General features: G+C 42.1%; 1 protein-coding gene across 1 annotated transcript in view; it reads right to left on the bottom strand.

Annotated features, from left to right (window-relative positions):
• PELI2 (pellino E3 ubiquitin protein ligase family member 2) overlaps window positions 1–16,794 on the bottom strand; it is a 1,464,870-nt gene that overhangs the window by 186,003 nt on the left and 1,262,073 nt on the right. The window contains exon 5 of the mRNA XM_044074430.1: window positions 6,839–7,027. Coding sequence (XP_043930365.1) covers window positions 6,839–7,027 — 189 coding nt within the window. The remainder of the gene's footprint in view (window positions 1–6,838; window positions 7,028–16,794) is intronic.

A 16,794-nucleotide genomic window follows, 5' to 3' on the forward strand; every position in this document is an offset into this window, starting at 1 on the left:
ATAAGACATATGCTTTTGAAGTTATTCAGTTTGAGTATCCCCACGACTAATTATGCATTACTGAATTGAGGAATGGGGTTTTGGTAAGGAGAGATGGAGTGTAGATTTGAGTAAATTAAGGCTAATCCTCCACCTTTTTTGTTTGGGCGGTCACATCTAAGAGCCTGAAAACCTGGTGGTAGGATTTCAGAGTTGGAAATCTGGGGTTTTAGCCAAGTTTCGGAGACTGTTACTATATCTGGCAGGGTATGGTAAAGCCAAGCATGGAAGACAGCAGTTTTGTTTTTTAGACTCTGGGCATTTAGAGAAAGAATTTTTAGGAATTTTTGGTTAGTAATGTTGGATGAGGTAGGAGGAGTGATATTGGTGCTATTGGTTGTGACAGGGGAAGTGGAGTTGGTAATAGTTTTAGGACCAGGGTTGGGGTGAATATATCGTGCTAGAGAACGGCAGCAAGAGGAGGTGAACAGTACTTGTAGTTTGGGCTTAGTTGATTGTGGGAGGTTAGTGAGTGATTTGGGTGAGTGCCACTTGAAAGAGCAGAATGTAAGTTTTAGTTTAAAGCAGTGGAGTGTATTAGGTTGAAATACTGAGGGGGATATATAATGAAAATGAGATTTGGATGGGTGGAGATAGAGATGAGTGGTGGAGTGGGGGGGGGGTAGGAAGGAAGTTTGTAGGATGTATATGAGGTGGCATGGAAAAGAGGAATTAGGAACAATATCGTTAAACAGGAGGTGAGAAGGATTTGTGTAAGATGTGGGGACATGGTTGGTTGGTGTAAGGTAAGAGAGTGGGAATAAACAAAGAGATAAGAGTATGTTAGACAGTGAGAAACTGAAGGGTATGGGGGTAAGAGAAGGCTTTAAGCTCTTCCCCTGTTCAAGTTTGAAAAAGAGAGGCTGCGTGCAGATTCTGCTGCATACAGGGTATATATAAACACACACAAACACGGCTATCCTTATGTGCAAAGAGCGCTGTTTATGACTAGCGCATTAAGTCCAAGAAGTGACAAAACATAAGTTTTCCTCGACAAAATAGCTGGCATCAAACACTGTAGATATCATAAAACAAAAAAAAAAGTGAGATTTACCCACAAGTCCCCAAAGAGTAAAGATATTCAGTCTTAACAGCTTATAGCCCTGCAGAGAGGGGGGGGAGCAAGGCTGTTCCGTTCTAACCAAGTCCCATACAGCAGCATAAAACACTGTCAATATCTTGAGGAAAATCTGAAAACTTTACACATAAGTCCCCAAAGAATAATGACATTCAGTTCCAACAGCTCTCCTCCGGAGAACGAAATACGACACTCCGAACCCACTGGACACAGTTTCAAACTCAAAAAAATTCACTACAGTCCCACTCAAAGCTGGCAAAATGAAATGCCAACTTTCAACGGCTTATGGAGATAAATCTGAGGCCTGTAGACTAAACAAATAAATAAAACACTTACACCAATCCCAAGATGAGAAGCAGGCCACAGACTCGTTGGTGATCAACAGTCTTGTACCAAATGATGTAGGCTTGTTGCAGCCTTTTCTAGCAGAGGCACTGAATAGCAAACGGACTAATCAGAAAGGTCCAGCATAGACGCTCACTGCCCAAACAGAAACAGTCAGGAATCAATGCACTCTGCTCCTTCTCTCACCAGGCGCAAAATATAAGCACAAATTCCAAGCTGGCACCTATGAAGCAGTTATCAGGCCCTGAGGTGATCAGCAGGCTCCAGGAAATAATGTCCCTATGCTCCTTCTCTCAAAAGAAGGGAAAAAGCAGCACTATACCCAAGATGACTACTGAGTGGTAGAATGTGGGTTCTCCAATAATTGGTGGTCTCAAACTAGATGTTGCAGATTTTAAAGACAAGATGGAAAAAAGGGGTTAATACTGTAAGTGTTGCAGCGTGCACTAAGCAGTTAGATATGAAAGAGGGGGTAACAAACTTTAGCCACCTAAGTGGAGAGCCAGTAATTTTCAAGCAGCAAGATACATTGGAAGGGGATGGGCAGTTTCTATTCTGGCTTTATGGAATACACTGGGATGACCAATAAATTTAGCTGAAGGGGAGTGATTTCACCAAATAACAATTCTGTGCTTACTCACAACAGCCAATGAAAGGGGAGAGGGAAGGAGATACGTGGCCAAATTAACATTAGGGGCAGGCAACTAGAAAAACAGCTGACTTCAAAAGCACAAGAGCACCAGCATGGGAGAAAATTTAATTTGTGTGACTCACAAGAGACAGTTTCTTAATTAAATATGTAAATAGAGATGAGGCAACGGAGTAAGTATAGTATGGATGAAAAAAACAAAAATCAAATGAAATAATAGTAAGAAAACTAAATGATGTGTGAAAAGACTTTAGACATAACATTTTTTCATCCTCTATCAACAATGAGGCGCCTATGACACAGCATAATGGCATAACGATTTCCTCCACCTGACTTGCCACTTATGCACTAAGCATCTACTATTCCCAACTGACTTGTTTTGATATTGCTGGCATTTATGAGTATATAAAAAGATTAGTAATTTGGTAACAAATTAGATCTGAGGAAGTCTTGTTAAAGAATAACTGTTGCTTTTATTATGGTGCGATTTTTGCAAAAATATACTGGACTCCATGTATATATTCAAAAGAACAACTTAAGAAGCTTTGCATTTTATAGCTGATTTCTTTGCATTCAATGCTGTTTCTATCAATAATCATATTTACATCAGTTTTAAGTTAACATCAACCAAAAGGTCTCAGTTTTGCTACCCCGTCTTTCATTATTGCTATAAAATTCAATAAAAAATCCCTATGGAGAACATTTCCTCTAGCCTCTCACTGTTCACAGCTGCTTGAAGAGCTGCCAGTTTGTGCAGAGGGTGGTACCACTGCAGGTCATCTAGCAGTATACTAATAAACACTCTCACTTTGACCTTTAAGTGACTGTCCCTTAGTCCTTCCCATCTACAAACTGTGTTTCCTTGCCTTCCATCACATAGGCTACATTCAAGACCTGCTGAAGCCAGACCGTTTGGTATCACTGTGCTCTTAGACCAGCCATCTTGCATTAAGAGGGCTTCCCTCGACCCTTGTGACAGAAGTGTGTAGCTCAGGACCCATCTGAGTTGGGGATTGCTGGAGAACGGCTCAGTTTGGGCCCTTCCCATTGGTATTTGTGTTAAAACGGTTTAAATGTGCCTGTATTAAGCCTTACGTTTGCACTGGGTTTGTGCTCAGTTTACTGGAGTTGCTCAACATTTGGAAATTGTAGTCAAAGGTCTGGAGTCCACTTCCTTCCCAAATACCACATTCAGAAAAATCCTGCCCCAATGAATGGGCAGTTTCCCATCTTTTCTCCTGCCAGGTTGATTGATTTGGGCATCTTGAGGCAATGTAGCATTTGCTTCATATATACTGACAACCATTTACTCGTAAAGCAAACTAACACCCTGTAGGAGTGATGCAAATACACTGTGGAACTGGAGTCAATTCTCTCACGTAAAAACAAACTAGACATCAAACAGGTTGTCAGCACACACGCTTCACCTCTCACAGAAAATAAGGTCAAGACACAAAGCCACATACACAGTGGTAGTCACTAAAAGCCTAACAAAAGAACAGAGACCTCCCAAACACACACCACCCACACTCACTACTAAGCTTAAAGATTATCTCTGGTCTCACTAAGGTCAAAAACATGGCCTTAACAGAACTAGATAATATCCCAGGCTGTTTACTAAACAATCTAAAACAAGATCTACCAGACCCACTTGGCAGTCTGTTTAATCAAAGCTTGAGAACTGGCTATGTTCCTGCAGAGTGGAGAACACCAACAGTAATCCCCCTGCACAAAGGGGGGCCATCAACTGACCATGGGAACTACAGACCCATAAATCTAACCAGCCTCATCTGTAAGGCCATGGAAAGATTTATCATCGACCTTATCAACAAGGACATAGGTGATCTCCAAACACTGGACCTAACCCAGTTTGGCTTTGTTAAGGGTAGATCATGCTTATTAAACCTGGGACATTTGTTTGAGAATGTCACAAAAGCCATGGACGAAGGTAAGACAGTACACACAGCCAATCTCGATCTTGCCAAGGTTTTCGACGCAATTCCCCAATCTGGCATCATTGAGAAAACTCTCCCAGATAGGGATTAACGCTTATGTTACTAGATGGGTTACCAATTGGCTCACCAACAGAACACACCCTGTCAAAATTGGTGACTCCACCTCCATCAGTAGACACATCACCAGTGGAGTATCACAGCGGTCTGTGCTGGGCCCCTTAATGTTTGGCATCCACTTCTCAGAAATCCAGGCCAAAGTAGATGGCCTTTGGCTCACCATGTTTTCTGATGATTGCAAACTGAGAATAATCACTGAGTCCTCCAATGATGTCAACATATTACAAGAAGGGCCAACACAAACAAATGATTTGTGCCAAAGCCATGGTCTAAAACTAAATGCAAAAAAATGCATTTTTTTAATCCCTTTGGCAAAATGGAATTCTCTACAAATTACAAATATTGACAGCACCCCCCTTGAGTTCCACCCAGTGGTGCAGGACTTGGGAACAAAGGTTGATGGCAATCTGAACTTTGACCATTAAGTTTTCACAGTGGTAAGGAAAGCCTTCTACATAGCACACATCATAAGCAAGGGCATAGCATCCAAGTCAAGGTCAGACCACTAATAGCATACAATGCACCCTTTTGCATGTACCTCACCAGACACCTGCAGCAGCTGGAGAGAACTCAGCTTCCTCACTAAGAAAATACAGGGACTCCAAACCATGACCTACGTGGACAAGCTGAAAGCCCTGTCACTTTACTCTGTATCTTATAGGATGCTGAGTGGGGAATTGTGCCTAGCCTATGGGGCAATCTCCAACCCTGCCGTAATGGAAATGCTGCACATTTGCAAGTCAAATGGCTCAAGAGTCACTTGCTCTAGGGATCTCAACCTACAGATCATACTGGAGAAAGAGATACGTGAGATATGTCTCCTAGATACTGCTGCTTCTCTGAAATAGACTCCCTATTCATGTAAAACAGAGCTCCTCACTGAACCTATTTAGATGCAACCTAGACAACTGGATGGGAGACCAAAAATTCACCCCATAGGGTGGAACCCATGGTCTTCATGGACAGGAGTAGCTGGTGTTGATCACAGACCCACTCTGTTCATAAATTTGTCCTGCAAACTACCCAAAAAAAGAATAAATGGGGATAATTGGGATTAACATGGCTAGACTTAGGCTAACATGGCTAGACTTGTAAAGGCTCTAGGGCCGCTAGCCTAGTAACCACCTATGTCACAGCTGAAGTCAGAGAAATACAGTTATTATCATCATCATCATCATTACAGAATACCACTAGTAATGTCTTTCGGCTTTTCCTGGTTAGGGGTCACCACAGTGGAACACCAGTCCGCTTATGACTGGCAGTAGATTTTTACGGTGACGAGGTGCCAGCCCGACACCCATCCTTTAACGAAGGTACACCCATTCACACATGCACCTACCTGCATGTCTTTAATGTCACTCGACTGTGTGGAGGACAAGCAGACTCCACACAGAAGGCGCTCCAGCCGAGAATCGAACCGGAGAACTTCTTGCTGTGAGGCGACAACGCTAACCGCTGCACCACCGCGGCCTACTGTTCAAATATGTGTTTCATTTGATTAAAATGCATAGCTCCAGTCACATGAGTACCATAACATTAAATGGTGTATTGTGTAACTATTTTAAACTAACACACATACACACACATATATCCAGACCTGGAATCAAGCAAACTTTTTCATTGGTTATATTATGCATTCATTTCTAGAAATACAATATGTGAATTATTCCACCACAAATAAAGCTAAAATTGATGTAAAACAAAAGCATCTTTTAAAATATGTTAAGAGCAGCAATGTCCCTTAGGATGGGTAAAAGTAGGGAAATAACGGACTTCCAGGGAGTGGATTGTTAATGCCCTATAATGCTGGTCATCAGGGGATATTACTGCTTACATATACATATATATATATATATATATATATATATATATATATATATATATATATATATAAAAGTGAAATTTGATCCTCTTACCCAATGTTATCCCAGACTTACCCAGCTCAGACTATATGACTATAATGTATCCTAGCTCAGTCTATATAACTATAATGTATCCTGAAATGAGAAATAGTCAATGCTAATTTATAGAAAACCATAATTTACAGCAACTGTTTCTGGTGCAATTTTTTCTGGACTATAAGCTCTAAATGCACTTGTTAACATATCAAAATAAATGCACTCAGTTCTTAAGTTGTAAATGACACAGAAGATATAAGTAAACCAGACACAACCTGGGGTAATCTTTCCAGGTAGCTACATACAGTAACAAATAAAGTGGATGCTTTACTATTGCAGAGTTACACTGCAATAAAGTAAATTGAATGGGACACAACATAAATATTGCTATCCATTTAATGGTGACCAACTGCATCATTTTAAATTTGCAAATAATCTTTCTTGAGAAACAACTCTTATGCTATCTGAAAACATATCACTACATTACATACATAAGCAAGCTATACTTGTTAATCCTAGAATATTTTACTTAAAAGATGGAACAAAATGATTTAGCAGGTCTACTTTCATGAGACCTGCATGTGTTACCAGTGGAGAAGTTTCTCAATTCTCTCCCAAAAGTTATTTGGAAATGCACACATTTAGGATTGTACAGCGTTCTGCGAGAACATGTACTCAGAAGCACTGAAGTCAGTTTGTCATGATAACTGAAGTTTAAAGCATATTAACTCTGTATATTAGACTACACTTAACTTACAAGTTTCCCTCGCTGTTGAGCTGATCTAGTTTCTCTTAAAGTATAAACATCTCCACAAACAGAAATTTCCCGCCAGACTCCAGGCTTTGACTCTTCCGTAAATCCACCTTTCGGATGCATTACTAGCACTCCATTTGTTGTCAGTCCATCCATGTGTCCATCAGGATTTTTCCATTTTGCAGCCTTTTCCTAGGATTAAAAGCAAGAGTATCAAACTGACATGAGTGACTATAAGAAACGTTGCTATCACACGATAAGTTAATATTTCAGTAGTGATCTGATGAGCCTCAAGTTCATCCATAAGAAGTTCACATGTCAGGTTTAAGCAAATATTTTATGCTAATCACATAAATTCTACAAGACAAGTACTCCAGGTGTAGAGACCACTGCTTTGTGCAATACACTACACTGTACTCTCTTAATCCACACACCTGTTTCAGACTGCATTTATAAAACCACACTGAGATGAAAAGTGACTGAGAAATAAGATCTCTCCCTCAAGGCCTCTCACATCCATAGCCAAGGACTCAGTCCTGACATCTTCTCGCTGTGAGTGGAACCTGCATCTTTTCCCTATATCTTCACTGGTTTTCTCCAAGTCTCCAGTTTCCCCAAAACATATGCATTTGCCTATACAAAAGCCCTTGCGGTCCAATTCATTACTGAAAATGGTTTCCAGCCCAGTCCACTTCCTCTGGGTAAACAACTAATAAATAAATAAGAAAGCACCATTTTGGCTTTGAGATAAAAACATGAAAGATACGTTATAGCAGACGACCAGGTCAAGACATATGCATGTTACGAAACAGTGCTTTATATAAAACATGCACAGACATATAATACATACATGGACATATACACACAGACACATGCACACAAATGAATATATCTGTATGTTTATGTATGAGGCACTGTTTATTAAGATGCATACACTGTGCCCCATCAGTCTACTGCAAATTTTCTATCATGATTTTTAACTCAAAGTCAAAATACTGCTTATTTGCATGGAAAACTATGTTGGTCTGAGGATCCCTTACATTAAGTAATATGTATTTTATATACAATTAAGTAATATGTACATATACAGATGTAGAAAGACATATATGCATATATATATTAAATATAGATGAGTGACACTACATATATATGTATGCATGCACACACACATTTATACATGCACATACATATACCCAAACATAAGATTTTACACACACACACACACACACACACATATATATATATATATATATATATATATATATATATATGTGTGTGTGTGTGTAAATACACACATATGTTGCGTGTGTATCACTACATAAGTGAAACTCAAAAAATCCAAATCCTAACCCACACATAATTACAAACCCAACTACATTTTACACACACACACACACACACACACACACACACATGAATAACCAGGAAAAAAAAGAAACAAATTAAAATCACAAAAACATTGCACTTATGTGGTGGGCAAAGCCCCGCCACACCACCTTACCTAAAATTCCATGGTCATACAATCACCAAGTAAGGGCAATCATCCGTACCAACCAAACTCTTTCCTGCATGCTACTCAAGCTAAGCTGCCATCAATACAATGTGACACTGCACTTTAGTGTCAGCAAAATGGCTATTCACATTCTCCAAATGAGTGTTACACACACACACACACACACACACACACACACACACACACACACACACACTTTAGATATGCAGGTTTTCCCTGTTTTTGGTCTAGATGGGTTTTAGTTGGTCAGCAACATATAATAATTAAACTGCAGTTAAGTTAAAAGACCTGTGGGATTTTTTTGAGTTTGGCATCCTCTAGTATTCCCACTATATATGGGATTCCCAAAGTCCATAAAAATATTCAGGATCCTCCATTTAGGCCTATCATAGCAGCTCAAAAGTCTAAAACATCCCTTGGTTATTTATATTCATAGACATCTAAAAACATTTTTTTCTAAAAGTTCATACATTTTAAAGGATTCTTGGGACTTTTTAGGGTGATTGTGATATGAATTTTGTACAGAAGATTTCAACTTTCTTACTATTGATGCAGTTGATTTATTTAGCAGTAAACCTAAGTTTGAGGGGCTGGAATTCTTCCAGAAAAGTTTGTGGTTGTGATTTTCTTAGCATCTCTGATATCAACTTCATTACAGATTTAATGGCGTTAGTGTTAAACAATAACTGTATTCATTTTGAAGGTGAGATCTACAGAAAAACTACAGGACCAGTGAAGGGGGCAGCGTGTGCCTCCACTTATAATTTGGTATCGAAGAGCTAGGAAGTGAAATATGTTTTCACCACAGAACCTTTTAACTATTGTAAGCTATATCTATATTTAGATGGGTCTATATCATAAGAGCGAAAGTTCAACAGAGCGAACACTCAAACATCGAAAAGGCACAAACATCAAATGTTATATTGTGGGGGGGTTGTGCCCCCCACACCCCCTGCTAAATATATATTCCAACTCCGAGGTTGCACTACAGTGAGCAAAGGGCAAATATTCCTATCCTCACTGTACTGCGACCCCAGAAAAAGTGTTTCGATGTCCGGCATTTTCGAACATAAGAGTGTTTGCTCTTTTGAACTTTCGCTCTTATGATAGAGACCCTATTTAGATGATATTTTGTTTTGTGGAATTGTCCAGTTGATAAAACAGTAAGTTATGTACTCACCATAACGTTAGATGTATGTAGTCCATCTCGCCTCACATTCTTCACCTGTGGGTTCGGAGCCGAATGTCGGCTCTGACTCGGCCTATTTACTAGCTCAAAAGTCTTTGATTGGCTGGGCTAAGATGGTATCCCACAATACATTGCTCCACATTCCCAGATCTAGTTTGCTGCCAACAGAAATATAGTATCCATCGCCCAAACACACACACACACCCATAACAAAGAGGTCCAACAAAAGGGACTCTGTAATATCAGAAATACAAGGTGATCCTCCAACTCCTCCAGGCGTGGGGAACGGTGGGGGGTAATGAAGAATGTGAGGCGAGATGGACTACATACATCTAACGTTATGGTGAGTACATAGCTTACTGATGTTATGTAGTCCTATCTCGCCTACATTCTTCACCTGTGGGACAGCGTCCCTAGCACCTACATCCTGGGTGGCTCAATGGAAAATACTCCTGAGCACTGTGGAGCCAAAAGATGATCTGCCCCTGGACACCACATCCAATTTGTAATGGGAAACAAACGTGTGAGGAGAAGCCCATGTTGCAGCTGCACAAATATCATCCATCGATAACCTAGCCTGAAAGGCTGTGGAAGTGGAAACTGCTCTTGTGGAGTGTGCTCTGACTGGGAAGGGCAGGCTCTTTCCCCCTGCCTGATAAATAAAGGAGACGCAAAGTACAGTTTTGTACCTACCATAAATGTAGATGTCCGAACAGGAATGCATCTGCAGTCCTTACAAATGGGTTGTCCTGTCGTCAGGCAGCCCTTCGGTCGGCCGGATTCCAAAGTCTGGGTCTGGCCTCGGCTGGTGTCGCACTTCACCCGACGTCATAGCTGCAGTTCTTCGGGTATAAAGGCATCAGCCGACGCCATTTTCCTCAGTGTTTCTTGCCCCAGATGCCAGTTGCCCTCTTGGATAGCTAAATTTTGGATAAATGCCAATGTTTCCAAATAGTAGAAGGCAAACACCAAAAATAAGCATGTATGTACATATATACAAACAAATACACCATAAGAGATCCCCCCCCCCCAGCTAGCTATTAGATGGGCAAATACCCTAGGAATACCACAGAGGGGAAGGAGGGTGGGTAATCCTGACTGCAGATGCATTCCTGTTCGGACATCTACATTTATGGTAGGTACAAAACTGTACTATGTCCTTCAAGGATGCATCTGCAGTCCTTACAAATGGGTAGAATACCATAGCCAAACTAGGGGAGGAGGAAGAAGAAATTATGGTGTAGTTAGGATCCCTTGCAAAACAGCAGTGGCAAACCCTTCTCGGGATCTAGAGTATAAAGGTAAGTTATAATGCTTGGCAAATGTATGCACGGAGGTCCAAGTAGCAGCCTCTATAATGTCCATGGTAGCCACTCCTCTTAAGAAAGCTGTGGTAGTGGCTGTAGCCCTTGTAGAATGAGGCCTTATGTTCTGTGGAGTTTGCTTTCCATGGTAGGAGTAACAGAATCTGATGCAATTTCCTATCCACTTGGAGATTGTCTGTTTTGAAATTGCTTTTCCTTCCCTTCCTGTTGCATATGCTACCAGAAGCTGGTCAGTTTTTCTATTGCTCTTGGTTCTGTCCAGGTAGCAGCACAACTGTCTATGTACATCCAAAGTATGCAGCAGTCTTTTCCCCCTGTTCTGTGGATTGGGGAAGAAGGTAGGTAGGTGGATAGCTTGGTTTAAAGACACTCTGGATACCACCTTAGGCATAAATGTAGGATTTGTTCTCATGGACACTATCTTGATGGAAGATTAGGAAGGGTTGTACTGCCATCAAAGCCTGTAGCTCAGAAACCTTTCTTGCTGAGGTAATTGCCAGCAGAAAAGCAGTTTTCCAAGATAGGTGTTGAAGATCTGCTGTTGCTGCTGGTTCGAAAGGGGGGAGTGTCAACTTTTCTAGCACAAAGTTCAAGTCCCATGCTGGTAATGGTGGTTTCCTAGGAGGTTTTACATTTTTAATTCCTCTCAGAAACTGCCTGAGTAGAGGATGCGAGACGACAGGAGGTTCGAAGCTGTATTCTGCAGAAATAGCTGATGCATGTATCTTGATGGAGGAATAGGACAGGCCTGTATGGAAAAGCTCTGCCAAATACTCCAGGATGTTGGCAATGTCTACCTTTGACACATCTTTTCCCCTTTCAGTACTCCAAATGAGAAACCTTTTCCATTTTCCTGCATAGTTCCTTCTCGTTGAAGGTCTGCGGGCCTCAAGGATAATGTCTTTAACCCTTTGGGATAAATCTGGGTTAGTTGCTCTTATGTAATGTTCCAGGCAGTCAGCTGCAGAGTTTTCAGGTTTGGATGCAGGGTGTTGTAGCCGCTCTGAGTTAACAGCAAAGGAATCAGGGGTAGTGTCCACATTTGCCCCCGAGACATGCTCCTCAGTAATGGGTACCAATGTTGTCTTGGCCAGTCTGGAGCTATCAGAATGATCCTTGGACGTTCCTCTCTGATTTTCAATAGCACCTTGTGCATCAAAGGAAGAGGTGGGAATGCATATGCTGTCAGGCCTTTCCAACTGAAGGTGGGAGAGTCCACCTTCCAAGCAAGTGGGTGGTACGTCCTTGTGCAGAATTTCTTGAGCTGGTGATTGAGTGGGGATGTGAATAGGTCTATTTGTGGCAGTCCCCATTTCCTTGTGATGACCTTGAAGATGTCCGGGTGTAGCATCCATTCGTGAGCATCCGAGGTAGTTCTGCTTAATATGTCTGCTAGGATGTTTTCTTTTCCCGGTACAAAAATTGCTTGTAGCTGAATGTTGTAGCTCAGAGCCATATTCCATAGGTCCAGTGCCATCCGGCATAGAGGGTATGAATGAGTGCCTCCCTGTTTGTTGATGTACCACATGACTGTGGTGTTGTCTGTCCTTATCAACTGCCCTTCTTGGAGGAATGGTCTGAAATTCTGGATTGCTAGTTTTACTGCCAGCATTTCCTTTTGATTTATGTGCAGGTGCAGCTGATCTGGAGTCCATAAGCCTTGTATGCACTTGTCCAGCATGTGGGCCCCCAACCGAGGTCTGAGGCGTCCGTTGTGATGGTTTGGCTTGGTTGAATGCTGTGGAAGGGCAAACCTGGGTTTGACTGGCATGCCTGAGCCCACCATAGGAACTCTTGTTTCAGGCATGGGATTAGTGGTATTTCGGTTTCTAGGCTGTGCCTGTGTTGAGACCATAAATTCTTCAGGTACCACTGTAGCTTTCTCATATGCAGTCTGGCATGAGGGACCAGGATTATGCAGGATGCCATGAAGCCCAAGGCCTGCAGTACTTTCCTTGCTGTTAGTTTGTTCTGCTTTGTTAATGCCAAGAAGTAGAGAGGAAGTTGTTCTTGTTTTTCTGCAGTTAGGAATGCCATCTGTTTTACTGTGTCCAATTCTGCACCTAAGAAGGTTATTCTTTGGGATGGTATCAGTCTTGATTTTTTATATTGACTGTATATCCCAGGGCTTGCAGTAAGCAAATGACTCTTTGTAAGTCTTCTGTTAGCTTGTTTTTGTTGTCCGCTTGTATCAGGCAGTCGCCCAGGTATGGATATATTTGGATTCCCTGAAGCCTGCAGTGAGCGATTACTGATGCCAGGCATTTCGTGAACACTCTGGGCAGTAGATAAGCCAAAGGGCAATGCTGAGAATTGATAATGCTCTGATCCTGCAAGAAATCTGAGGTATCTTCTGCAATTTGGTCGTATGGGGACGTGCAGGTATGCCTCCTTGAGATCTAGAGTCACCAGCCAATACTCCTTGCCCAGCATGGGAAGAAGTTGCTGTAGGGTCAGCATTTTGAATTTTGGAACAATGATGAATGTGTTTAAAGCGGACAGGTCGAGAATAGGCCTCCAATTTTTCTCTTTTCTTGGTACCAGGAAGAGTCTGGAGTAAAATCCCTTTCCTTGTTCCATAGATGGTACCCTTTCCACAGCTCTCATATTTGCTAATTGAGCTATTTGTTTTAGAGCTTCTGTCTTTTGATTTGGTGGTAGGTTTGGCATTCCTCTTTTTCCTGGTAAAGTATGGAAATGAAACCTGTAGCCTTGGTCTATAGTTTGTAAAATCCACTTGTCTCTTGTGATGTAGTGCCAGTTTTTTGAAAATAAGGCTAACTTTCCGCCTAAGGGTGCTGCAATTTGTTCCCTGGTAGGCGGTGCCAGAGCCAAGTCACTGTGATTGTCCTGTTGCAGTGGTAGTAGTTGTGTCTGTTCCTCGCTGGTTGTTACCTTGCCACTGGCGTCCCCTGTAGGCACCTCCTCTGGATTGATTTCTGCCTCTCGAACGCCTATTCCTGCCTCTCTGTGTTTTAGAGGAGTCTGGAAAGGACCAATTTTTGGAAGGCCAGTTCCTGCTAAACCTTGGAGGCTGAACCTGTAAGAAATCTTTCACTGTTTGTACAGATTTTGCCTTCTCTTCCATTTTCTTCAGTACCTGCTGAGCAGGAGAACCAAATAAACTGACCTTATCCATAGGAGCATCTAATAGTTTTGCTTTAACATGATCCGTCAAGACCTGTTCTTTCAACCATGCATGCCTTCTTATAACTGTGCCAGTCATGGCTGATCTAAAGGAAGCCTCCAGTGCATCATAGCCACATTTTAAAGAATGGTTACTAACCTGCTGAATGTTATGCACCATCTCTAGAACATATTTCTTATCTAAAGAATCATCAGAGGACAGTTTCTTAGTTAACTGATCAAGCATAAACTCCTGGTATTGGATCATATGAAACTGACAGTTCAATGCCCTAGCTGAGAGAGCTAGCTCTAAGGACCTGGATTCCCTTTCAGAGGGGAGAGGGTTTTTAACTGAGGTTGAAGCTACTGCCTTAGGCCCCTGGGAGATAGTCTCGGGATCTGCAAAAGGGGCCTTGTATAAATGATGATGTGTGTCCGGGACCCTGTAGAACCTATCGGGCTTAGCAGGGGCTGGAGACAAAGTGTCAGGAGCAGTGCAAGCATCATTAAATGCATCATCTACAACAGGAAGAACTGGAGGTATAGCTAAAGGCCTATGTTGTGGTAAATGCAAAAAAGTCCTAAGCCTTTTCCTTGAGTCTGAGAAATCTTGCCCCTGCCATTGAAATTGCTCTCTCATGGCATGTAAGGTTTCCCCAAAGGAAAATTCCTCTGGTGGAGAGGCAGAAGGAATCGATTCCTCAGCATCGGAGTCTTCATAAGTAGAAAAAGGAGCCTCTGGATGGTCTGTAATGTCTGAATCATCAGAAGAATCATCTGAGGACACTGGCTCAGGGGGCTCTGCTCTAGATCTCTTTTCTGGAGGAGGTTGAGAGGCCCTGTCTGGATGAGGTTGGGATCCCCTTATTAAAGAGATGAGATCCTCTGCCAGAGTAAGCATTTGGGAACTGGAGCTGGGCCTGTGAGAGGGGGGCTTAACAGGCACAGACTTAGAAGTTTTGGCTGCTTTAGCCCTGGCAAAGGCCTTTATGGACATGGCTGCAGGCGGTCTAGCAGCACCACGTGCAGGGGTTGAAACATCCAAAGGGATGGTGTCCGATAATTCTCGTGAAACCACAGTAGCAGGTAGAATTTCAGAGGCCGACTCAACCAGGTTAGAAGGGGCCTCAGTAGTAGTCATGGATTCGGCTGAAGTTAGAACCGTTTGCTCGGTTTCGGCCGAAGCCGAGACACTCGCGGTTTGCTTAAACCGCGAGTGTCGGTCCTTTTCTTTGCGTTTCTTAACAACTTGTGAAATCGGAGGATCCGACGGCATTATGTACGCAAAATCTGAGCTGAAAAACTGTTCAGCAAACTCCGACCGACGTCTAAGCGTCCGTCGGTTGAAAGAAGCACAGGCTAAACAAGCTGCTACGTCGTGGTCTGGGCCTAAACAAGGTAAGCAGTAAGAGTGGAAATCTTTATGAGGTATTTGTTTCCCACAAGTTAAACAGTTATTAACTTTTTCTGACATCGGCTGAGGCAAGAAAAGTACAGTTTTGTACCTACCATAAATGTAGATGTTCGAAGATCCACATTGCTGCAGTCCTTACTTATGGGTAGTCCGCTGTCCTCGGTCGGCCCGAATACCAAAGTATTAGGCTGACGTCGGTCATGGGCGCCTAGATCTGACATCAGAGCGTCAGGGTATAAAGGCGCATGACTGACGTCATATCCTCAGTCTTTTCTTGCCCCAGATGTCAGAAGACCAAACTAGAAAGGCCACAGCCAAAAAGAGAATACCTCCCAAAAACATGCCCAACAACAACCATCACCTAAAGCATAGCACCAAGTCAAACTACAGTGGGGAAGGAGGGAGGGTAAATTGGACTGCAGCAATGTGGATCTTCGAACATCTACATTTATGGTAGGTACAAAACTGTACTATGTTCTTCATCTCACATTGCTGCAGTCCTTACTTATGGGTAGAATCCCAAAGCAACGGGAAAGGGAGGATGGTAAAAATCATAAAGCATTAGGGGCCGCTAAAATGCCCTGTAAAATTGCAGTGGCAAATCCAGCCCTAGACTTAGAATAAAGAGGAAGGTGGTAATGTTTAGAAAAGGTATGCACTGAACTCCAAGTAGCTGCCTCCAAAATGTCTTTGTAGCTACCCCTTAGAAAGGCCGTAGAAGTAGCAGTAGCCCTAGTGGAATGAGGCCTGATTCCAGCAGGAATCTCCTTACCATGATGGGAATAACAGAAAGAAATACAAAACCCAATCCATTTTGAAATAGTTTGTTTTGAAACAGGTTTACCCTGTGAACCCAAAGCAAAAGAAACAAACAATTGCTGAGACTGTCTGAACTCCTTGGTTCTGCTCAAATAATAACGTAACTGCCTGTGAATATCCAAAGTATGCAAAATTTTCTCCCTTTATTTTGGGGGTTTGCATAAAAAGTAGGCAAATGAATAGTTTGATTTAAGGCCACACTAGAAACCACTTTAGGCATAAAGGAAGGATTAGTACGCAAAGATACCCTATCCTTATGAAAAATCAGGAAAGGCTCCACTGCCATGAGGGCCTGTAATTCAGAAACCCTTCTTGCAGAGGTAATAGCCAACAAAAAAGCAGTTTTCCATGACAAATACTTTAACTCGGCAGTAGCTGCAGGCTCAAAAGGTTGTAGAGTAAGTTTTTCCAACACAAAATTGAGATCCCAAGCAGGAGTAGGAGCTCTACGTGGGGGTCTTATATTCTTTGCCCCTCTCAGAAATTGCTTAAACCAAGGATGAGAGAACAAAGGAGGGTCACAATCATAGTGAGCAGAAAAGGCTGCAGCATGGACCTTTATTGAGGAGAAAG

This window comes from Protopterus annectens, chromosome 6.part0 (genome assembly GCF_019279795.1).
Source record: "Protopterus annectens isolate FY-2018-M chromosome 6.part0, PAN1.0, whole genome shotgun sequence".
Taxonomy (NCBI): domain Eukaryota; kingdom Metazoa; phylum Chordata; order Ceratodontiformes; family Protopteridae; genus Protopterus; species Protopterus annectens.